We start from the raw sequence: 25,389 nt of genomic DNA on the forward strand, positions 1-25,389 counted from the left end.
CCAACTTGTACTTCCCAAGCGCTTAGTACAGTGCTCTGCACACAGTAAACGCTTAATAAATACAATTGATTGATTGATTGATTGATTCCCACTTAGACTCTGAACCCATATGGGACAGACACTGGGTTCAACTTGATTATCTTATAACTGCCCCAGGGCTTAGTACAGCGCTTGGCACTGTATTGTAATTTATTTATTTATATTGATGTCTGTCTCCCCCTTTAGACTATAAGCTTGCTGTGGACAGGGAATGTTCCTGTTTATTGTATTAAGCTCTCCCAAGCTCTGCACACAGTAAGCACTCAATAAATACTACTGAAAGAATGAAGTACTTAATAAAAACCATCGTCATTAGTAATAATGATTGTGATATTTGTTAAGAGTTTACTCTGCATCAAGTAGTGAACTAAGCACTAGGGCAAATACAAGTAGATAATAATAATAATAACGATGGCGTTTGTTAAGGGCTATGTGCAAAGCACTCTTCTAAGCGCTGGGAGGGATACAAGGTGATCAGGTTGTCCCACGTGGGGCTCACAGTCGTAATCCCCATTTTACAGATAAGGTAACTGAGGCTCAGAAGAGTTAAGTGACTTGCCCAAGGTCACGAAGCAGACACGTGGCGGAGCCGGCATTCGAACCCATGACCTCTGACTCCCAAGCCCGTGCTCTTTCCATTGAGCCACGCTGCTTCTGATCAGACACTCTCCCTGTCCCACACTCTCCCTGTGTGCTCTGCACACAGTAAGCGCTCAATAAATACTATTGAAAGAATGAAGTACTTAATAAAAACCATCATCATTAGTAATAATGATTGTGATATTTGTTAAACTCTGCGTCAAGTAGTGAACTAAGCACTAGGGCAAATACAAGTAGATCAAACACTCTCCCTGTCCCACGTGGGGCTCACAGTCTAAGAGGGAGGGATAACGAGCATCTGACTCCCGTTTTTGCAGGTGAGGAAACCGAGGCACGGAGGAGTTAAGTGACTCATCCAAAGCCCCACCATAGGGAGGTGGCAGGGCTGAGATTAGAACCCAGGTCTCCTCATTCCCAGGACTGTACTCTTTTCACTAAGCCTCTCCCCACCCCAGCTGGCTCCCTCTTACTTGGCCACTTTCTTCTCCCAATACAGCTCAGCTCCCACTCTTCACTCTCCTCCGGCTAACCTACTCACTGTGTCTCATCCTCAGTTCTCCCACCTTTCACCTCTGACTCATGCTCTTCCTCTTGCCTGGAACTCCTGAAACTCCTGCTCCTTTCAAATCTGTCAGTCCACAGGTCTTCCGAAATCACCCCTCCACCACATGACTTTCCCCGATTAATATCTCTCCTCCCTTGGTTATCTCCTCCTTTATCCCTCACTTCCCTTGTCCCAGGTATGCACTTACGGCCCCGTACTCTTCGATTTTTAAGCCCTAATTCATCTACATATCCGTTTTTCATTTCTTTCTTCTGTAAATAATGTTGGTTCTGTCTCCCTTGCTAGACTGTAAACTCACTGAAGGCAAGGATTATGATTTGTACTGTACTCTCTTGTTCTTAGTACTCTGAACACAGTAGGTGCTCAATAAATGCTGTTGATTGACAGATAAGTAACCAGATATAGCCATGAATTTTGAGGCACCTGATGGGTTGGCAGGACCAGGAATGTGGGGAAGATGGAACATGGAATGCTTCCCAGAATAGTGGCTCTTTAGGAGGGTTTTGGAGGAGGGAAAGGATGTGGTTTGGGGAAGCTGAAAGGGGCAGAGTTTTCAAATGGAGGGAAAGGTATAGGAGGAATGGGTTGGAGGCGGTGGGGGAGTGAAGCAGTGTGGCCTAACGAAGAAACCATGGGCCTGGCAGTCAGAGGACCTGGGTTCTAATCCAGCTCCACCACTTACCTGCTTTGTGACTTTGGGCAAGTCACTTAACTGCTCTGCACTTCAGTTCTCTCATCTGTAAAATGGGGATTGAGACTGTGAGTCCTATGCAGGACAGGGACTGTGAACAACCTGATTTGCTTGTATCTACCCCAGTGTTCAGTACAGTGCCTGGCACATAGTAAGCACTTAGCAAATACCATTTTTTAAAAAATAGCGGGGAGCAAAGGGTGGGGGTTGGAGGTTTGCCTGGAAGGAGCGAGAAGTGTGAAAGAAAGATAAGGGAGGAGGTTGCCAAGAGAGAGAGAGAGAGAGAGAGAGTGTATGTGTTTGTGTGATGTCCAAAGTTTGATAGACAAGTGGCAGGATATAGTGAGCCATCTGACTTGGGAAAGACCACAGAGCTGGGAATGAGGAGGCCTTGGGCTCTGATCCCAGTTCTGTGATTCAAATCAATGACGTGGCCAACAGGATGGCTGGGATACAGACATAGTCTGAAGGGATGTGGTCCTGAAGTGGATGGGTGACTTGTTTGGCTCTGTCGAGTAGCATTTGTGAGTTCCGCTATGGCTCAGATTGGCTCAACAGAAAGGGATGAAACGGGATAATTGGGGGGGTGGAAGGGCAATTATCCTTAAACAATCAATCAGCCGTATTTGTGAGGGCTTATCGTGTACAGAGCACTGTCCTGAGAGCTTGGGAGAATACAACACAGTTGGTAGACACTTTCCCTACCCACAATGAGCTTACAGTCTAAAGGGGAAGACAGGCATTAATGTAAATAAATAAATTACAGATACGTATGTAAGCACCGTGGGATTGACGCTAAAGATCCAAGCGAATCGATGACGCTGAAGGAAGGAGTCGGGGAAAAGAGGACTTAATTGTAGGGCTAATTTGAGCAGAAACGGGGGTTGATTGACAGCTCCTTGAGTAATCAAGTTTGCTCTATTTAGTGTGAAGCCTGGAAGGGCTGGGCGGGAGGGTATCAATGACCTAGGATTTCATTCATTCGATCATATTTATTGAGCACTTACTGCGTGCAGAGCACTGTACTAAGTGCTTGGGAGAGTACAATATAACAATATTGCCAACAATGTTGCCAACTTGTACTTGTACTTCCCAAGCGCTTAGTACAGTGCTCTGCACACAGTAAGCGCTCAATAAATACGATTGATTGATTGATTGATTGATTAAACAGATACATTCCCTGTCCACAATGAGCTTACAGTCCAGAGGGGAAGACAGACATTGATAGAAATCAATAAACAGTCTTCAGGTTTCCCAGCTGAGGATCCTGTATGAACCCATTTCCACCGCTGAAGTTGCCTCTCTTCTCCTTCCCCCCCACACCCAACTTGTTCAGTTTTCTGAAGAGAAAGAAGTCGTCCCGGAAATCCAGTTGGTCCTGTCAGTCCCTAAAGGAGGTGTGTTCCTCCTGCCAACATCCTGGATTTCCCCAGGGAAGTACCAGAGCGGCTCAGCCCGGGCCGGGCCTGCACCAGGCGACCCTGGCAGCATGTCGAAGGAAGTTCATGGGGTTGTCCGCTTCGTAACGGTGTTCACGGGTCCTGCCTGGCAAGCAAACTAACCAAGGGACCTAGCAGCGGCTCCATTTGGGCCTCAAGGGAGCTGGAAAACCCTGGTCAAGCAGGATGGACTTGCTGGGACGGCTTCTAGGCTGACCCAGGGTACCCATAGCCAACATAGCTGCTCCTGCCGATGGGGCGGTTGAGGTAATGTCATGGTCCCGGATACCCTCTGCATGGTATGTATCTATCTATCTATATCTAGATAGATATAGATAGCTAGATATATAGATATAAATAGATAACTATATATAGAGGTAGATGGATAGATATCTGTATATATCTATAACTCTATATTGATGCCTGGTTACTTGTTTTGATGTCTGTCTCCCCCCTTCAAGACTGTGAGCCCGTTGTGGGCAGGGATTGTCTTTGTTGTTGAATTGTACTTTCCAAGTGCTTAATACGGTGCTCTGCACACAGTAAGCATTCAATAAATACGATTGAATGAATGAATGAATGTTGTGGAGCTTGGCTAATGTCGGCTTTTTCAAGGGAGGGTTTGGCACGAGGCCTGCCCCACGCAGGCCCGGGGCAAATAGTGATCTCCCCAAGTTACTTTCGACCCATGCAGACCAGTGGTGGAACGCGTGTTTCCACAGAGCACACTCGGTGTGGGGGCATAGGTTCCTGTGGAGCGTACTCAGTGTGTTGCAATACTTAAAACACAAATCTCTTCTAGACTGTGAGCCCGCTGTTGGGTAAGGACCGTCTCTATATGTTGCCAACTTGTACTTCCCAAGCGCTTAGTACAGTGCTCTGCACACAGTAAGCGCTCAATAAATACGATTGAATGAAATCTCTTGAGCTAATAAGCCCTGCTGACTAGTGACCGTTTCCGCTTCTGAACTGGCACGCCTCTCCTTTACATGTTTCTTGAATCTGTGTCCCCAATTTCCCTTTGCTCTAAAAGAGCTAAGACAAGACAAAAAGAGCTAGCAGCTGCGCTCCTCCCCTTAGTTTGTAGGTCGGACCCCAGGCCCAAACTGGAATCGACTCAATGTGGGGACAGATGATTTCCCCATGGTTTCAGTGAAAACCCACATCCACCAGTTGCAAGGGAAAAACTTCCCGAAACATGCAGTCATCGTCCCGGGAGTAGCGTGACCCCTGATGATACCACTGAATTCCGGTCGCCCCTCTGTCCACCCCGAAGGGTAACATGTATGCAAGGAACGGTTTCTGTCACGAAGCCTCTGAACTGGAATGCCCTCCCTCCTCATATCCAACAGACAATTACTCTCCCCACCTTCAAAGCCTTATTGAAAACACATCTCCAAGAGGCCTTCCCTAGCTAAGCCCTTCTTTCCTCTTCTCCGACTCTCTTCTGTACTGCCCTGACTTGCTCCCTTTATTCATCCTCCCTCCCAGCCCCACAGCACTTATGTACATACATATAATTTATTTATATTAATGTCTGTCTCCCCCATAGACTCGTTGTGTGCAAGGAATGTGTCCATTTATTGTTTTTTACTGTGCCTCGCGTGGCTCAATGGAAAGAGCCCAGGCTTGGGAGTCAGGGGTCAGGGGTTCAAATCCTGGCTCTGCCAATTGTCAGCTGTGTGATTTTGGGCTAGTCACTTCTCTGGGCCTCAGTTACCTCATCTGTAAAATGGGGATGAAGACTGTGATTCCCCAAGTGGGACAATCTGATAATAATAATAATAATAATAATAATGGCATTTATTAAGCGTTTACTATGTGCAAAGCACTGTTCTAAGCACTGGGGAGGTTACAAGGTGATCAGGTTGTCCCACGGGGGGCTCACAGTCTTAATCCCCATTTTACAGATGAGGTAACTGAGGCCCAGAGAAGTGAAGTGACTTGCCCAAAGTCACACAGCTGGTAATTGGCAGAGCCGGGATTTGAACCCACGACCTCCGACTCCAAAGCCCGGGATCTTTCCACTGAGCCACGCTGCTTCTCTGATCTGATCACCTTGTATCCTCCCCAGCGCTTAGAACAGTGCTTTGCACATGGTAAGTGCTTAACAAATGCCATTATTATTGAGCGCTTAGTACAGTGCTCTGCACACAGTAAGCACTCAATAAATACGATTGAATGAATGAATGAATGAATGACTGTACTCTCCCAAGCACTTAGTACAGTTCTTTTGCACACAGTAAGTACTCAATAAATACAACTGAAGGAATGAATGAAAAGGCCACACGTGAAAAATTTCTTGGTGGAAGTTCGCAGAACATAGATATTTTCTGGGTGTAACATGGCGGAGGTGGGGGTGGGCATTGGAGAGAACCCCTTTCCTTCCCTCGCTCCACAGCCAACGCGTTCCTCTCCCTGGCTCTCGCAAACACGCGGGCTACTTCCGAGCCATGGGACTTGGCGATAGGAGCTGAGGTGGAGGGAGGCACCGAAAATAAAGCTATTGGACTTAAAAGCATCATCATCAATAGTAGTCACTGAGCTCCTACTACGTGCAGTGGACTGTACTAAATGCTTGGGGGAAGCACAATACAACAGTCAGCACACACGTTCTCCGCCGACATCTGGGTGGTATCCTTACCAGATACTGGACAGACAGCTGGAAGTTGGGCTGTCGCTGCTGGGTGGCATTAAATGCTTGTGTCCCCCCCCCAAAAAAAACCCTGAAGACCCCCCACTGGTCACTGGCTAGCCATTTTATAACCCCAGAGCAGGTCTCTTTAAACCAGCAAGAACAAAAAGGCTTTTCCATAGATAAACCCAAAAGGGAAGAGTTTTTCTTAAAAACAAGATGGCCTAAACTCTCTCCCTCAACTAGATAATAATTGTGACATTTGTTAAGCGCTTCCTGAGTCAAATGCACTGTGCTAATAACTGAGAATAGATACAAGATAATCTGATTGGATACGTTCCCTGTCCCAAATGAGGCTTGCAATCTGAGAGGGCGGGAGCATAGGGTTCTTATCCTCATTTTCCCCCTTTTAGACTGTGAGCCCACTGTTGGGTAGGGACTGTCTCTATATGTTGCCAACTTGTACTTCCCAAGCGCTTAGTACAGTGCTCTGCACACAGTAAGCGCTCAATAAATACGATTGATGATGATGATGATGATGAAATGAAGAAAGGGAGGCTCAGACAGACTGAATGACTGGCTGAGGTCACTCAACAGTTCAGTGGCACAGCTGGCGCTAGCTAGAACTCGGGTCTCAAGATTACCAGTCCTCCGTGCTCTTTCCATTAAACCACTGGCCCTAATTCAACTGGATGGCCAGAGGAAGACAGAGGGGAGGAGGGCTAGACTGTAAGCGCCTGGTGGGCAGGAATGAGGTTTACCAACTCTGTTGTATTGTGCTCTCCCAAGTGCTGAGGACACCATAGTACGTGTTCAGTAAATATCACTGATTGACTGATTGATTGGCTATCCCCTGGAGGTCTGGCCAGGGGGACAGAAATCTGCCATATGAGAAGCAGCATGGCCTAGTGGAAAGAGTGCAGGCTTGGGAATCAGAGAGTTCTGGGTTCTAATCCTGCCTCTGCCCATTTCCTGTTGTGGGACTTTGGACATGTCACTTAGCTTCTCAGTTCCTCAGTTGCCTCATCTGTAAAATGAGGATTAAATACCTGTTCTCCCTTCTAGTTGGGCTGTGAATCCCATGTAGGACAAGGACTCTGTCCCACCGATTGACTTGATTCTACCCCAGCTCTTAGAATAGTGCTTAACACATAGTAAGCACTTAAGACACGCCATTTAAAAAAAAAATCTGGAGACTCCTAAGAGTTGGAAAGAGCATTTTTTAAAGGTATTTGTTAAGTGCTTACTATGTGCCAAGCACTGCACTAAGTGCTGGGTAGATACAAGGTAATAATGATGGCATTTATTAAGTTCTTACTGTGTGCAAAGCACTGGGGAGGTTACAAGGTGATCAGGTTGTCCCACAGGGGGCTCACAGTCTTAATCCCCATTTTACAGATGAGGTAACTGAGGCACAGAGATGTCAAGTGACTTGCCCAAAGTCACACAGCTGACAATTGGCGGAGCCGGGGTTTGAACCCATGACCTCTGACTCCAAAGCCCGTGCTCTTTGGAGGTTGGACATACTCCCTGTCCCATATGGGGCTCACAGTCTTAATCCCCATTTTAAAGATGGGTTTCCTGAGGCACAGAGAAATGAAGTGACTTGCTCAAGGCTACACAGCAGACAAGTGTCAGCTCTTCTGCCAACACTGGCTTCCTCCATCCCTGCTATTCCACTGCTTCTCATTCCTTCATCCCACTAAACCACATTAATCCCCAGTCCGATGGGATGCCCATAACATTCCCAGAATTTTCCGACAAGTGAATGGAATTTCCCAGCAGCCCTTGCCCAGATGGGAACATCTGAAGTGACCACTGAGCACGCTCAAGGCCGGAGTCCTGGAAATCCCCTTCTGGAAGTCGTCTAGCTGGACTCTGCCAAAGGAAGAATGAACGTCATCCTGGGTGTGGCTCCCACCCTCGTCACCCCAAGATCCCGTCTGACAGATGATGATGTTGAAGGAGTCTCCCATCGTGAGTGTGGATCAGTCCAATCCCAAAGACTGCAGGGATGAAGAGCTGGTTATTATTATTATTACTGTTTTTTAAAATAATAATAATAATAATGGCATTTGGTAAGCATTTACTATGTGCCAGGCTCGGTACTAAGCGCTAGGGTGGATACAAACAAATCGGGTTGGACACAGACCCTGTCCCACATGGGGCTCACAGTCTCGATCCCCATTTTTCAGATGAGGTAACTGAGGCACAGAGAAGTGAAGTGACTTGCCCAAGGTCACACGGCAGGCAAGTAGCAGAGCCGGGATTAGAACCTGTAACCTCCCGACTAACAAGCCCGTGCTCTATCCACTACGCCACGCTGGTGGTTTTACCCAGTCCCACTTGCACCGTATTTACTATTCTATTTATTTTGTTAATGATGTGCATATATATATAGCTTTAATTCTATTTGTTCGGACGATTTTGACACTTGTCTACATGTTCTGCTTTGTTGCCTGTCTCCCCCGTCTAGACTATGAGCCCGTTCTTGGGTAGGGACCGACTCTATATGTTGCCGACTTGTACTTCCCACACGTTTAGTAAAGTGCTCTGCACACAGTAAGTGCTCAATAAATACGAATGACTGAATGAATGAAAAGTCTCTCCCCTGCTGGTGGTGTTCCTGCTGGGGCCCAGGGTGCAGGGAGCAAGCAGGGGCTCAGCACACTTGGAAATACCAGCAAGAATTTTACAGACAAAAATCTATCGACTGCCAAAGTGACTAAAGCAGAGTGCCAATGCCGTGCCATGGCACTGTAGACTAAGAGGACCATTGCTGGCAGAGCTCCAGCAGACACTCCCCTTCTTCTTTATTTGTATCAATGTCTGTCTCCCTGCCTCTAGATTGTAAGCACGTTGTGGACAGGGAATGTGTCTATTTATTGTTGCAATGTACTCTCCTAAGCACTTAGTACAGCGCTCTGCACACAGTAAGCACTCAATAAATACGACTGAATGAATGAATGAGTTTCACCCCCCTCCCCACTTTGGTGAGGTTCGGGTCGAAGGATGAGGGGCAAGTTTAGGATGGCTGGGACAAGCCCTAAAATGTGGTTCACTCTGCAGACACAGGAACGAACTACATTATTACATGGGATTAGGAAGGACAGTAAAGAAAACAAAGTATCAAGCTGACCAAGCCCGGAATTATTCGGAGAACCGGAAGACTGAAGGAAATATAGAAGAATAGCCTGGTTGTGTAGGGACAAAATCAGAAAACTTGAAGCTGGAAAGGAAATTCGGTTGGAACAAAATAGAACAAGCAAGGGATTCTTCAATAGTAGTTGCCAAACAGGAAGAACTGGAAAAAAGTTTCTCTTCCCAAAGGCACAAACGGGGTGCTGACAGATGACTCTGAATAGACACAGACTTTTCCCTCTCCCTTCTGTGATGTTCTTGCACTGGGATCTGTGTGCCCTTTATTCACCCCTCTCACCCTCACAGTCATTACGTCCATATCCATGATTTATTTTTAATGTCTGTCTCTCTGTCTAGACTGTAAGCTCTTTGTGGACAGGGAGGGCGTCTACCAACTCTGTTGTATTGCATTCACCCCAAGGGTTTAGTACAGTGCTCTGCACACAGTAAGTCTTCAATAAATACCACTGATTGATGGATGGATTTTTCATTCATTTTACTCTGCTTCATGGAAATGATTAAATGCGAACAGGTTACCCCAAAGCAAGGACATTAGCGCATGAGCATTACTGTGAGCCCACTTTTCTAGACTGTGAGCCCACTGTTGGGTAGGGACCGTCTCTATATGTTGCCAACTTGTACTTCCCAAGCGCTTAGTACAGTGCTCTGCACCCAGTAAGCGCTCAATAAATATGATTGAATGAATGAATGAATTGTAATCGGCCTCACGGTCCATTCAGCCAAACGTCCTGCCTCTGACAAGGGCATCAGGATGCTTGAAGGCTGCCCTCGCTCATCAAATTTGGGGATGATAACATTTTGGGAGGTTTTGCCAACAGACAAAGCTAAAATTCAAAGTAACTGGATATATCAGTACAATGATTATATAAGAATGGGAAGGGACAATTGGGGGATTACCTTGTATCTACCCTAGTGCTTAGAACAGTGCCTGGCACATAGCAAGCACTGAACAAATACCATAAAAAAGAGGCATAAATGCAGGATGGGGCAAGAATAGAAACACCCCATCCCAACAGAAAAAGAGCTGCGGGGATCAGAGCTGACCATAATCCGAAAAATGAGTGACAAAGGTTAGGCTGTTTTTTAAAAAGCCACTTTAGCATAGGGATGAACTAACAAGAGTTTGACATCCAGGGTCAGAAAATAAGCTTCTTATACTGTTCTGTGTAGAGTATTATTGAGTACTCTATAAGCATACTGCTTTTGGTCCAGTGGTGATCATTGTGTTTTAAACAGGGTTTGGAGAAACAGGAGTGAGTCTAAAGAAGAGGAGTGATATGATTGCAAGAATGGAAAACAGGCCACTGAGGAAAGGACAGAAGAATTGTATGATTTGAAGGGAAGGCTATGGAGTAACATAACAACTCTCCCTCCAGGAGATACTCATTCTCCATGGTCACAGAAAGCTTTAAAAGAGGACAGGGATCAATAGTATCTATTGAGCACCTAGAGTGTGCAGACCACTGTGCCAAACGCTTTGGATAGTACAATAAAATTAGAAGACATGATCCCTCCCCTTGAGGAACTCGTAGTCTAATAGGGGAGAGATGTTGATATTAGATAGGAGGAAATAATTGAGTAGATAAGACGAGTACGTAAGTGCTAAAGGTTCGTGATGGAAGTAATGCAGGAGAAATGTCATCGGCTAGAAGGAAGAACATAACAACCTTTTTCTTTTAATGGTAGTTGTTACGTGCTTACTGGGTTCCAGGCACTGTACTAAGCGCTGGGGTAGATATAGGCCGATCAAATTGGACACAGTCCATGTCCCTCTAGATTATAAGCTTGTGGGCAGGGAATGTGTCCACCACCTCTGTCATATTGGACACTCCTTAGCGCTTAGAATAGTGCTCTGCACACAGTAGGTGCTCAATTAATACAATTGATTGATCAGTTGACCATCCAACAGCCCTGATCTCCCCTCTGATTCTCCCCCAGTGACCCAGCACGGGCTGCTCGCCCATGAAGTCATCCAAACCCCACTGAAACCTGCTGAGACAGTCGACGGGACAATTGCCCGTGGATACAAATTCCATACACTAAGCTCTTGCTGGGAGGAGAGGCATTTCCTTGTCTGTTTTGAACCTGCCACTCTCAAGCTCTAATGTATTAAGGGATTTGGAGAACAGCAGTTCCGCGTTCACCTTGTCCTCGCCTTTCACGGTTGTAAAATTCAGTCCTGTCATCTCTCAATCTTAGTCTCTCCGGACTGAAGACTCAGAACCAGCGTGGCTTAGTGAGAAGCAGCGTGGCTTGGTGGCAAGACCATGGGCTTGGGACTCAGAGGACGTGGGTTTCTAACGCCGGCTCCGCCACTTGTCAGCTGTATGACCTTGAGCAAGTCACTGGGTCTCAGTTACCTCATCTGTAAAATGGGGATGAAGACCGTGAGCCCACGTGGGACAATCTGATTACCCTGTATCTACCCTGGTGCTTAGAAAAGTGCTTGGCACATAGTAAACGCTTAACAAATACCCCCTTCTAGACTTTGAGCCCACTGTTGGGTAGGGACTGTCTCTATACGTTGCCAGCGCTTAGTACAGTGCTCTGCACACAGTAAGCGCTCAATAAATACGATTGATTGATTACAGAATCAATCAATCAATCAATCAATCGTATTTATTGAGCGCTTACTATGTGCAGAGCACTGTACTAAGCGCTTGGGAAGTACAAATTGGCAACACATAGAGACAGTCCCTACCCAACAGTGGGCTCACAGTCTAAAAGGGGGAGACAGAGAACAGAACCAAACAGACCAACAAAATAAAATAAATAGGATAGAAATGTACAAGTAAAATAAATAAATAAATAAATAAATAGAGTAATAAATATGTACAACCATATATACATATATACAGGTGCTGTGGGGAAGGGAAGGAGGTAAGATGGGGGGATGGAGAGGGGGGCGAGGGGGAGAGGAAGGAAGAACCATTTGAGTCCTCATACTTAAACAGCTCTATCCTGCTGAAGGCCTGCGTCACCCTTTCTGGTCCCTTCTCTGGTCAATCAATCAATCATATTTATTGAGTGCTTATTGTGTGCAGCACACTGTGCTAAGCACTTGGAAGAGTATGACACAACAATGTAACAGACACATTCCCTGCCCACAGCGAGCTTAAAATCTAGAGGGTCGACCTTTTCCCTACCAAAATACAGCTGGGAATTTGGAAATTCTCCCAAGGGCCAGATTCACATTGCTAATGTGGGTGTGGTGGCTGACGCTGGAAGTGAAGAGTTTCCTGAGTTGCCAAAGAGGGGACACTTCATCTATTTCTTCGGGGCAGCCTAGAAACCGTCATGATTTTTAGCCAGTTGTTCTTGCCTTGAAAACATTTCGGTTCGAAACAACTTTCCCAAGGAATTGTTATATCATACTCTCCCAAGTGCTTAGTACAGTGCTCTGCACACAGAAGTGCTCAAAAAATACAATTAATTGATTGATTGAGTGATTGAAGGACATCTCATTTTGTCTTGAATCAGGCCTGGGCGTGGCTGTGTTGGGGGCTGCCAGTGGGTCCAATAATAATAATAATAATAATAGCAATAATTGTGGTATTTGTTAAGCACTTACTATGCGCCAACCACTGTTGTAAGAACTGGGGTAGTTACAAGGTAATAAGGTTGTCCCATGTGGGGCTCACAATCTTAAACCCCATTTTACAGATGAGGTAACTGAGGCACAGAGAAGTGAAGTGACTTGCCCAAGGTCACACAGCAAGCAAGTGATGGAGCCGGGATTAGAACCCACATCCTCTGACTCTCAAGCCTGTGCTCTTGCCACTAGGCCACACTGTTTCTCTAAGGTCTGTAGGCAGGAAGCATTCAGTACAGTGTTCTGCAAAGAGCAAGCATTCAATACATACCATTTATTGATTTATTTTTTAGTGGCATTTGTTAAGTGCTTACTATGTGCCAGACCCTGCATTAAGCGCTGGGGTAGATATATACTAATCAGGTCAGACAGTCTATTTCCCACATGGGGCTAACTCACGCTATTTCCACTAATAATAATAATGGCATTTGTTAAGCCCTTACTACGTGCAAAGCACTGTTCTAAGCGCTGGGGTGGATACAAGGTAATCAGGTTATCCCACGTGGGGCTCACAGTCTTCATCCCCAATTTACAGATGAGGTAACTGAGGCACAGAGAAGTTAAGTGACTTGCCCAAAGTCACACAGCTGACAATTGGCAGAGCCGAGATTTGAACTCATGATCTCTGACTCACTCCCAAGCCTGTGCTCTTTCCACTGAGCCACGCTGCTTCTCTGACTGACTGAATGCCCGCTGATTTGCCCTCCTATGCCCGACAGAACTGTGCCTCCTCCCCATTATGTGCTCCTCTGGGTCAGAGGCTTCACCTGGACTTGGCAATCATTTAATAATTTAATAATTTTGGTATTTGTTAAGTGCTTACTATGTGCAAAGCACTGTTCTAAGCGCTGGAGAGGATACAAGGTGATCAGGTTGTCCCACGTGGGGCTCACAAATCTTAATCCCCATTTTACAGATGAGGTAACTGAGGCGCAGAGAAGTTAAGTGACTTGCCCAAAGCCACACATAATAATAATTCAATAATTTTGGTATTTGTTAAGCGCTTACTATGTGCAAAGCACTGTTCTAAGCGCTGGGGAGGATACAAGGTGATCAGGTTGTCCCACGTGGGGCTCACAAATCTTAATCCCATTTTACAGATGAAGTAACTGCGGCATAGAGAAGTTAAGTGACTTGCCCAAAGTCACACATAATAATAGTTCAATAATTTTGGTATTTGTTAAGCGCTTACTATGTGCAAAGCACTGTTCTAAGCGCTGGGGAGGATACAAGGTGATCAGGTTGTCCCATGTGGGGCTCACAAATCTTAATCCCCATTTTACAGATGAGGTAACTGAGGCACAGAGAAGTTAAGTGACTTGCCCAAAGTCACACATAATAATAATTCAATAATTTTGGTATTTGTTAAGTGCTTACTATGTGCAAAGCACTGTTCTAAGCTCTGGGGAGGATACAAAGTGATCAGGTTGTCCCACGTGGGGCTCACAAATCTTAATCCCCGTTTTACAGATGAGGGAACTGGGGCATAGAGAAGTTAAGTGACTTGCCCAAAGTCACACATAATAATAATTCAATAATTTTGGTATTTGTTAAGCGCTTACTATGTGCAAAGCACTGTTCTAAGCGCTGGGGAGGATACAGGGTGATCAGGTTGTCCCATGTGGGGCTCACAAATCTTAATCCCCATTTTACAGATGAGGTAACTGAGGCACAGAGAAGTTAAGTGACTTGCCCAAAGTCACACATAATAATAATTCAATAATTTTGGTATTTGTTAAGTGCTTACTATGTGCAAAGCACTGTTCTAAGCGCTGGGGAGGATACAAGGTGATCAGGTTGTCCCACGTGGGGCTCACAAATCTTAATCCCCATTTTACAGATGAGGGAACTGGGGCATAGAGAAGTTAAGTGACTTGCCCAAAGTCACACATAATAATAATTCAATAATTTTGGTATTTGTTAAGCGCTTACTATGTGCAAAGCACTGTTCTAAGCGCTGGGGAGGATACAAGGTGATCAGGTTGTCCCACGTGGGGCTCACAAATCTTAATTCCCATTTTACAGACGAGGTAAATGAGGCACAGAGAAGTTAAGTGACTTGCCCAAAGTCACACATAATAATAATTCAATAATTTTGGTATTTGTTAAGCGCTTACTATGTGCAAAGCACTGTTCTAAGCGCTGGGGAGGATACAAGGTGATCAGGTTGTCCCACGTGGGGCTCACAAATTTTAATCCCATTTTACAGATGAGGGAACTGGGGCACAGAGAAGTGAAGTGACTTGCCCAAAGTCACACTTCTGACAAGCGGCGGAGCCGGGATGAGAACTCATGACCTCTGACTCCCAAGCCCGGGCTCTTTCCGCTGAGCCACGCTGCTTCTCATTTCCCAGCTCTCCCCGTCAGCTGGGGAGGTTTCTGACCAAAGAATCACCCAGGGCGTCACGTACGGTGGACAGGCACAATAGCAAACCAAAGAACAGGAGAAATTGAGAAGCAGCATGACATAGTGGATAGAGCACAGGCCTGGGAATCAGTACAGTGCTATAATAATAATAATAATAATAATGATAATAATGGCATTTGTTAAGCGCTTACTATGTGCAGACTGTGAGCCCACTGTTGGGTAGGGACCGTCTCTATATGTTGCCAACTTGTACTTCCCAAGCACTTAGTCCAGTGCTCTGCACACAGTAAGCGCTCAATAAATACGATTGAATGAATGAATGAATGCAGAGCACTGTTCTAAGCACTGGGGAGGTTACAAGGTGATCAGATGGTCCCACGGGGGGCTCACAGTCTTCATCCCCATTTTGCAGACGAGGTAACTGAGGCACAGAGAAGTGACTTGCCCAAAGTCACGCAGCTGATAATTGCAGGAGCAGGGATTTGAACCCATGACCTCTGACTCCAGAGCCCGTGCTCTTTCCACTGAGCCACGCTGTTTCTCTATCTCAGTAAGTGACTGACTCCATGTAGCTAACCGCATGAGCAACTCCGTGCCCTGCCCTGAGTTGATTGAGCCCCAGTTTCTCAGGATTCCCTCCGCTCCGGGGTTCATTTCTAGCCTCTGATGGGCCACAAAACCCCGGTCACCCTTGCAACTGCTCAAATCTCTGCATCTTAGAACATGGGCAGCAGGGGAGGTTTATGCCTCTGCATTTCTACCCCACCCTCTATTTGGGTCGCGGCCCATGGGTCTTTGAGTGAGTAGAGATTCCAGCTTCTTATTGGAAGGCAAAGCCATTAGTCACTCCGTTCGCCACTCCCCATATGGGGTGAATAAAGGCAGGGTGCACGGTGGAAAGCCAGGACATCATTGGCCAACAACCAGAGTGAGGCAAAGGAGGTGACACCCTAACACAGGTATTATCGCTATCCCATCTTTGTTCACAACTCTGTCTGGGCTGGGAACTGGTTGATCTGAAATGAGATCTACATATCCATCTGCCTCTCTTCTTTTCCTCCTCGCTATTCCTTAGACCAGCTCCTTCCATGCTTGTCATCGTGATTCATTTGCCAATTTATGCCTGACAGTAAGCTCCTCGAGGGCAGGGGTTCCCTAATTCTCTTGAAAGATCCTGGTCAGTGGTCTGAGCCCAGCAGGGGGTTCAGGACACATCCTGCTGCTGTTATGGATGTTGATCTCCCCGCCCCGCCTTGTCCTCCTGGGGAGAGAAGGGTCTGGATTTCCCCTTGAGGGACTCCAGGCATGTGAACAGCCTACAGGCTCGTGTCTGACCCCGCTTCAACTCTGCTTGGGATTCACGAGAAAGGAAAAAAAAAACATTCCCGGCACCCAGCGTAGCCAAAAAAGGCTGCGAGGCATTGCCACGGATATTAGCTGTGCCTGGGAGCTGGCTGGGCTGATTGCATGTGTGCTGTCCCTCCCACAGGCAAACGCCCGCGCAGTGATGGCGCGGGTCCCGGACTTGTTTGCTGACCTGAGCTGCTACAGGTAAACTCCGGGCGGAGGAGGCTAGTCTGTAGAAGGTCCTCAGGTGGGGCTTTGTGGGTGTCAGGGAGGGGGCACCTAGAGATAGATGTCCTTGTATTGATGGATGGATTGATCGCAGGGGATCCCAGGGACACTCCTGGGTGTGGGTGCCTGGCCGAACCCTCCGCCTAACACGGACGAGATGCTCGGAAGAGAAGGAGTCCGCGCCAGGCTTTGTAAGCACTCTGTTGTGAGCTAATCGTACCTGTTAGGTGCTTACTGCAGGCAGAGGGCTATACTAAGCGCTGGGAAACAATTCCCAGGTGGGAATTAGACATGGCCCCAGTCCCTCAGGGGGCTTCTCGAACTAAAGATTTTTCTGACCCAAAGCTGGAGTAAGTACAACCTGGGGAGAGTTGGCTGCCGAAGCAAAGGCAGCCTAAGACTGCTAACCATGGATGCTGCAAAACCGGGGTGGGAGAGTGGCCGGCAGAATGAAGAGCGGCTGTGTCCTTTTGATTTCACAGTGAAAACGAGGAGTCTGTCATTGATTCGGACCCCATCGCTCAAAGCCAGGTAACGTCCGGGGGTGTCGGGCTCACAGGACGGCAGGGTCCGGGGAGGTTATAATGGACCTTCATGATAATGTCAGGCGGTGCCCACTGCATCCTCTCCTGGAGAATTCTCTGGGGTCTCAAGGCCTGGAGCCCTGAGGATTCCCCGGCCCCCTCCTCCCAACTATGAACTTCTGAATTCTGGGGAATAATTGGGACTGAGAAGACTCAGAACTTGGCTCCAAGAAGCAAGTGACAGGGAGGAAGTACCCTGAGGTTTTTTGCATGAAATTCCACGGCAGCCTCTCAGAGGGTGGCGAGGGGATGCTTCCGACTGGCACCCCCACCTCAGGAAGTGGGTTCCTGGGGTCTTCTCTGCAGGGAGAGGGGGAGAGTGAACATGTGGGACTGAGGAGAGATGAAATGTGAGTGAAGGGAGGGTGGGGCGAGGGGATTCTCCCCCCAGCCCTTCCAACACTGGGCACTGCACCATCACTGGTAGAGAAAGAGTGAGGAGGAAGAACGATGGGGTGGTAAGGTTTCAGGAGTGGAGGTTTGGGCCCTGGGCCCAGGCACAGTTGCAGCTGTCAGTCACGGGAGAAGAGGCGGAGAGCGGATTGGGGAGGAGGAGGCAGGGAGGAACTCATGCCTGACCTCTGCCCAACTCCCCTGAGATGTGTTTAAGCTTGGAAACTCCTGTGGGAGCAAAGGAAGAGGAAGAGGGAAGTTGGTGCCCCAGGGCAGCAGCTCAGAATCGCCACTCTCCTCTCCCCACAGGACTCCTTCTACGAGACATGCTCTAGTGGGCATCTGAGGGAGAGCCTGGGCACCATGGACCTGCCTCGAAAGGTCACTAAGATAGTTCAGAGGGTGAACTTCCAGAACAGCGTGACAGAGAAAACTTGCAGGGGGAAAATGAAGAAGAGACGGCTAAGTCCCAGCTTCAAAAGCATTGCTGACACGGACCTGGAGACCATCATCAACTTCAAGAAGGAAGGTAAGGGCAGAGGCCAGTGATGTCCCCCTCCCCACCCTCCCATCTTTAAGGGGGCTGGGCTGGTGGAGCTGGACCACGTCCACGGGGGCACATCACCTGTGGGATCCCAGCTCTCTGATAGCTTGGCCAACTGACCCATTTTTCCCCCCCTCCTCAAGGGTGGGTATCATACACAGTAATTTTCCCAATTGCTCTGACTCTATCTTCTGGAGAAGGGAAGAGGAGACAGGCCGCGAAAGTAGGGTCCTCCCTGTGTCGCCGTACCACTTTGGCCGGCTCCTTCCTCGCCTGGACTGATCCATACAGCCGGTGACCACGCTACTTCCTAGCTCCCACCGGCCCTACGGTCCGGGTGGCTCCGAGGAAGTCAGCTGACCGGCCTGGTGACTTTTCCACTGTCGTGGAGGGCAACGGCTATATTTAGTATGGAATGTAGTTAGAACCAGCCAGACACTAGCTGACCGGGTGAGGAAGAAGAAAAGAAGAGGAGAGCAAATCAGGGCCTGCAGCATTAACAATCAGAATCACCAGATCAGAGGGAAGGAGGGGAAGCTTTGTGGCAAAAAAAAGTCTTTGATATCCTCCTTGAAAAGCAGGTGGGACATTACGTGAGGGAGGCAATCACCCGAGAAAATGGAGCACAATCTGAGAGACCCAGGGGATCACAGGTACTGATATACTTTCCCAGGACAAGTTCTTCTGGAAATGTGGGTTCGCTAGAAAGTTGACCTAGTGGAAAGAGCAAGGGACTGGGAGCCGGAGAACCTGGGTTCTGATCCCGGCTCCACCACTTGTTGGCTGTGTGATTTTGGGCAAGACCCTTCACTTCTCTGTGTCTCTGTTTCCTCATCTGTAAAAATGGTGATTTGATGCCTGCTCTCCATCCCGCTTTGGCTATGTGACCCACGTGAAACAGGGACTGTGTCTGACCTGATTAACATATATCTACCCCAGCTCTTAAAATGGTGATTGACACATAGTAAGTACTTAAATACACTAATCGTCATCATCATCATCAATGGGTGCTTATTGTGTGCAGAACACTGCCCTGAGCACTTGGGAATGTAAAATACAACAGAGTTGGTAGACGCATTCCCTGCCCACAGTGAGCTTATAGTCTAGATTACAGGCAGTAACAAGTTGGGAAAGGTAAGGAGGAGGTTTTTGGTGGAATCTTTTAGAACGCAAGAACGTGTGTAACGCCACACTGGGCCGGACTCCCGCCTCCATTCTGTCCAAGACTCTGTCTCTGACAGAGGCCACAGGACCCCTGGAGGAACTATATGCTGGTTGTCCCCAGATTTAGAGATCAGCACCCCCCAATCTCTCCTTTCTCCATCCCTTCCCTAACCCCTGGTCATTTGAAGCTGAATGGCATTTGACAGAACAGAGTCACTCCCAGAGCCAGGAATGAGTTCAGAGAGAAGCGGGACCAGTCCCCAGGTGATCTCGGTGCAGCTGATGGCCTCCACTGTTCAAGGGGATCGACTGGTGTGTACGTTCGCCTTTCAGAAACCATTGACCGTACCTTAAGGTCCGTCACCTACCAGAGCCTCCCTGATGAGCTGATGCTCCTCAGAACGAAATCCATCACTCTGACCGACATTGACGGTCGAAGCATGTACCTCGACTTTCCCGAGCTCATTGTTCACAGCTTCCAAGGTGAAACCCAGAAAGGTAAGGCCGCCACCCCCTATCCTCTACCTTCGTTCCTTTCTTCAGGCTGGCCCCTGGCTCTACCCTCTCCCTGAGTCCAGGGGAGAGGATGCCCTGGAGGAAGTTAGATAACAAACAGCTTTTCCAGAATTCCCCATGCACCACCCCAGCTCCACCACCCCCGCCACCAGCCTCGGCTTCCTACAGTGAAGCCAAGGTTTCGCCCGCGAATAAACTCAATCCTTTGTTAAGAAGGTGCCATTTCCAGAAGAGAGGGAACCTCCAGCTAATGGCTATGACCCCTGGCTATTTAGAAGGCCCCGAGTCCATTAGTCAAGAACCCAAGAAGGAAATAAGTGGCTTCCAGCCTCAACAGGAAGCTTAGGGAAACCAGGATTTCTCCAGGGAAGGGGGCGAATTAGGCAAGTCTGCCAGTGGGAATTCCCACGTGACCCCGCTGACGAGCCCAACCTCAGAGCACGTGGCGACATTCGGCACTACTATGAGAGGTCCTTCACAGACTTTTCCCTCCCACGTCCCCTCCTCCCTCAGCCGGGCCAGAAGCCGAGAGGCAGATTAGACTGTGAGCCCACTGTTGGGTAGGGACTGTCTCTATATGTTGCCAACTTGTACTTCCCAAGCGCTTAGTACAGTGCTCTTCACACAGTAAGCGCTCAATAAATACGATTGATTGATTGGGGGGCTGCTGTGCTTGGCCCATGAGGTCTGCTGGAAGCCAGGCCCCTGCCTCCCAGCACACTGAAGTTCTCACCCATTCCTTTCTGGTCTCTGTCAGCTCTGTCAATAAGCGGGGAACAGCAGACAGGTACCTGAAGAACCAGAACAGTCAGTCAATTGAGTGCTTACTTTGTGCAGAGCACTGCACTAAAAGTTGGGAGAGTACAATACAATAATATACAGACACACTCTCTGCCCACAACGAGCTTACAGCCTAGAAGGGGCGACAGACATTAATATAAATCAATAAATTACAGGGAAAAGTCTTTCCATCGTGATATTCCCTCCCTCTTTTGTCAGGACCTTCCTCTGAGCCTAATAATAGTTTTTAGTATGAACAGAGCACTGATCTAAGTCCTTGGGAACACGTACCCAAAACAAGAGACACGGTGCCTACCCTCTCGGAGTTTACGGTCTAAAATGGGGAGACAGATAGACAGATATTATTCGCAAGAAGAGGTGAAGGGGTGAATAAATAAGCAGTGAAAGGAGATCAATATATTTCCAAATGCTACAAGTGTTGGGTTAACACGACTTAATGCGGAGGGGAATTCACTGGGAAGTGTTTCAAGGAGGAGGTGGGATTTTGGCAACAAAAGGGCTCCGATGGATTTGAAGGAGGAGGGAGTCCCAGGCAAGGGGAAGAGTGCAAGAAAGGGGAGGTGAGAGTCTAGAGAGAGGTTAGTTTGGAAGGAGTGGAAAACCTGAGCTGGGGAATAGTGGGTGAAGAGAGCAGATAGGTGGGAAGGACAGAGCAGGAGTTTCAAAGAGTTTCAGCTCGATGCAGTGGGAAATGGGGTAGCCACTGGAGGGTTTGGGGGAGTGGAGAGATTTATACTGAACAGTGTCCCAGTGGAAAGAGCACACACCTGGAAGTTAGAGCACCTGAGTTCTAATCCCGGCTTTGCCATGTTTCTGCTGTGTGACCTTGGGCAAGTCTTGGCTGTGCCTCAGTTACCTCATCTGTAAAATGGGGATTAAATCATACGCCCCCTGTACTAAAAATGTGAGCCCCGTGTGGGACAGGGACTGCGTCCAACCTGATTAACTTGTATCTACCCCAGTGCTTAGAACACTGCTTGGCACATAGTAAGCACCTGGCAGTTCCATTAAAGAAATAAAAATAAAAAATGTTTTAGGAAGACGATCCAGGAAGCAGAATGCAGTATGGACCGAAGAAGGGAGAGACTGCAAGTAGGGAGATTAGTGAGGAGACAGAAACAGTAGTCGATAGTGTGCATTCACGTCGTCACCCCTTGCCCTCTCTTTTCCCAGTGAAATTTGAAATGGCCATTTACGTGCCTTCTGGAACCTCTGTACATGTGACTCTCAGTGTCCAAGGACAAGAGAAAAATAAACAGCTGTTCTTGAGTGTGAAGGACGAAAAGGAAACCAAGAAGCTGGAGCTGAAGGTGAGCAGACCCCTGGCCCACTACGGACAAGAGCCCGAGCTGTGATGTTAATAATAATAATGATGGCATTTATTAAGCACTTATTATGCACAAAGCACTGTTCTAAGCGCTGGGGAGGATACAAGGTGATCAGGTTGTCCCGGGGGGGGCTCACAGTCTTAATCCCCATTTTACAGATGAGGGAACTGAGGCACAGAGAAGTTAAATGACTTGCCCAAGTCACCCAGCTGACAACTGGTGGAGCCGGGATTTGAACCCATGGCCTCTGACGTCCAAGCCCATGCTCTTTCCATTGAGCCACGCTGCTTCTCTACTTCTACTACTGTTCTAAGTTCTGCTTCTCAACGTGCTTCTCATGTTGGCGGGGACATATATGCGAGGGGATACTGAATTCTGATTTCAGCCTACCTTCCACCCTCACTTGAATGACTACTCCTGGTCTCCTACCCTCTAGACTGCAAGTTTGTTGCAGGCAGGGAATGTTCTTATTGTTACTGTGCATTCTCCCAAGCGCTTAGTACAGTGCTCTGCACACAGTAAGTGCTCAGTAAATAACGTTGACTGACTGGTTTCACTCTCCTGCAAGACCAGGCAGGACCAGTTAACCACTCCCCCAACCTCGTGGCCTCCTGGGGACCCCCTGGGGCTAATAGGGTCCCCTCTCCACGACCTCCCCTGAGCTCCCTGGTCTGGTGAAAAACAGTCCCCACGCTCCAGGAGCATTTGGTCCCTTGGCTAGACTCGCCCAGTCCGCAGTACAGGGGACCTTCCCGCAAGGAACGGGATTCCTCCTCCCCTTCCAGCCTCCTCTTGGCCGCCAACAAGCCTCTGCTCTCTTCCCTCTAGTCGATGCCAGGCCCACAACAGACCATCGGCAGACACGAAAACCACCTCTTCCTCTGGGGCCAGAGCGGGACCACCCATAACTTCAACTCGGCCGCCTACCCCGACTGGTTCCTCGGGACGTACAAAGAAAATGAGCCTCTCCTCGTGACAAACCATCGGGGCGAGGAGTTCATCACTGACTTCTACATTTGAAGCCCACCCCCCAGGGGGCTGAAACCTCTGCCAGTGAGCAGTAATGGTATGTACTAAGTACATGAAGACCAGAACCCTTCCCCCGGATCTTAGTGCCACTCACATGGCTTTGAAGGGGGGATTTCATAATACTCAATGAGTTTTACCCTCGGCAGAAGGGGGCAGGATCTAGAAGATCCACTGATTTATCACACCTGTGGTGGCTTAGTTATTTTAGATCGTCCGTTGGCCAGCTAAAAACTCGTCCTTCTAGAGGACAAATCATCATAGGGTCCGTGACTGTGAGCTCTTTGAGAGCTCTGTCTCGATCTCCCCTGTGTACTTAGTTCCCAGTGCTTAGTACAGTGCTTGGCACATAGTAATAATAATACTAATGATGGTATTCATTAAGCACTTACTATGTCCCAAGCACTGTTCTAAGTGCTGGGGTAGATACCAGGTAATCAGGTTATCCCACGTGGGGCTCACAGTCTTAATCCCCATTTTACAGATGAGGTAACTGAGGCACAGAGAAGTTAAGTGACTTGCCCAAAGTCACACAGCAGACAAGTGGCGGAGCCGGGATTAGAACCCATGACCTCCGACTCCCAAGCCTGGGCTCTTTCCACTAAGCTATGCTGCTTCTCATGTAAGCATTTAATTTAATTTAGTGGGCATTTAATAAACACTGTCACCACTACCGCTCTCCCCCAGGATTAAATTAGGCCCGGAGCGGTTACTCAAGTCAATCGCTTGAAAGTATGGGTTGAGCGCCCTGGAAGAGCACCGTACTAAGCACTTTGGAAGACTACAATAGCGTTAGACTCGATACCTCCTTCAGGAGGCCTACAATCTAACAGGGTTGAGGGATTAAGAAACAAACCTGGAGTCACGGAGCCCACCCCAGGGGGAGCGAAGTCTCCCACACAAGACAAGCTCTGTCACATTCTTCAACGAACAAGCTCACGGGAGGTCATCAGATCTCGGTGTTCACCTGATCAGTCATGCATCGCTGACCCTCCAGCCCCACTAGCTCGCGGTTGCCCCCGGGCCAGGATGATCATTCCCACTGCAAATCACCTGTCAGGTCAGACACTCATGGGCTACTCATTCAATCGTATTTATTGAGCGCTTACTGTGTGCAGAGCACTGTACTAAGCGCTTGGGAAGTCCAAGTTGGCAACATGAGAAGCTCAGAGAAAGACGCAACCTCACCCTCTGGCTGCCCAAATAGAGCAGACCAGGCTCCTGGTTGCTAAGAAATACCTGTGACCAATCCACACCTTCAAGGATGGGACTGTGCCCACCATGAAGAAACGGATGGAATTTGCTTCGCCACGTGATGCTTAGATCTAGTATGTGACTCAGGGACGGACAGGGTGGGGACTGAATGCCTCAGGTCTTCTCAGCAGTAGCTTAGCCTCTTGAGTCACCCTGCCACCCTCAGGCCCCTGAGCCTCGGTTAAATACGGGAAGAATACGTCCTTTCTCGTCCCTGCTGCCTCAGCTGGAGTTAGGAGAAGATGCATGAGATTCTTTGGACAAAGCTTTCAGGAGGCTCGGGGTGAGGTGCCGTTTCAGAAGAGTGGCTCACATTCCGCCCCCTCGACTCGTGAGGGATTTTTTAAATTGTTATTGAACTATGGTCCTACACAATTGTGTGCACTGTTGTCCTTCATATTGGAAGATTATGGTGCTGTGCTCGGAGGCTCGGTGGGGCTGAAGAGGCTGTTGTGAGACTCGGGGGAAAGGGGGAGGTGAGGGGCCCTCAGCATCTATTCCTGCTTGGGACTCTGTGGACTTGTGGTTCAACCTGACCCAAACTGGCCTTTCTCAGCTAAGGCCCTCCTGGGGTCTTAGTCCCCTTCTATTCTCCGTCTCCCTTGGTGAACTCATTCGCTCCCACAGCTTCAACTATCATCTCTACATGAATGACACCCAAATCTCTATCTCCTCCCCTGTTCTTGCTCCCTCCCTCCAGGCTCACATCTCCTCCTGCTTTCAGGACATCTCCATCTGGATGTCCTCCCACCGACTAAAACTCAACACGTCCAAGACTGAGCTCCCTATCTTCCCTCCCAAACCCTGTTCTCTCCCTGACTTTCCCATCACGATGACGGCACGACCATCCTTCCCGTCTCACAAGCCCGCAACCTTGGTGCCATCCTTAACTCCGCTCTCTTTCACCCCACATATCCGATCCGTCACCAAAACCTGCCGGTCTCACCTTCACCACATCGCCAAGATCCACCCTATCTTCTCTATCCAAACCACTACCATGTTAGTACAATCACTCATCCTATCCCGACTGGATTACCGCATTAGTATCCTTTCTGATCTTCAAACCTCCTGTCTCTCCCTACCTCAGTCTATACTTCACTCTGCTGCCCGGAT

At 48.2% G+C, this 25,389-nt stretch overlaps 1 protein-coding gene across 1 annotated transcript; it reads left to right on the plus strand.

Moving 5' to 3' along the window:
• Positions 1-4,477: 4,477 nt before the first annotated feature.
• LOC119934109 (interleukin-1 alpha-like) lies at positions 4,478-23,016 on the plus strand. Its single transcript, XM_038753507.1, has 7 exons — positions 4,478-4,552; positions 16,581-16,642; positions 17,149-17,197; positions 17,953-18,172; positions 19,685-19,849; positions 21,842-21,978; positions 22,825-23,016. The coding sequence occupies exons 1-7, from the start codon at positions 4,478-4,480 to the stop codon at positions 23,014-23,016; spliced, it is 900 nt and encodes a 299-aa protein (XP_038609435.1).
• Positions 23,017-25,389: the final 2,373 nt, after the last annotated feature.

Source organism: Tachyglossus aculeatus, chromosome 11 (genome assembly GCF_015852505.1).
Source record: "Tachyglossus aculeatus isolate mTacAcu1 chromosome 11, mTacAcu1.pri, whole genome shotgun sequence".
Lineage (NCBI taxonomy): Eukaryota > Metazoa > Chordata > Mammalia > Monotremata > Tachyglossidae > Tachyglossus > Tachyglossus aculeatus.

Excerpts from the sequence above, each read along its gene's own strand:
- LOC119934109 (XM_038753507.1), top strand. The coding sequence starts at position 4,478 with ATGGTTTCAGTGAAAACCCACATCCACCAGTTGCAAGGGAAAAACTTC. Across the intron at positions 4,553-16,580 it reads ATGCAGTCATCGTCCCGGGA|GCAAACGCCCGCGCAGTGAT; the intron begins GTAGCGTGACCC and ends TCCCTCCCACAG. Across the intron at positions 19,850-21,841 it reads CCAAGGTGAAACCCAGAAAG|TGAAATTTGAAATGGCCATT; the intron begins GTAAGGCCGCCA and ends CTCTTTTCCCAG.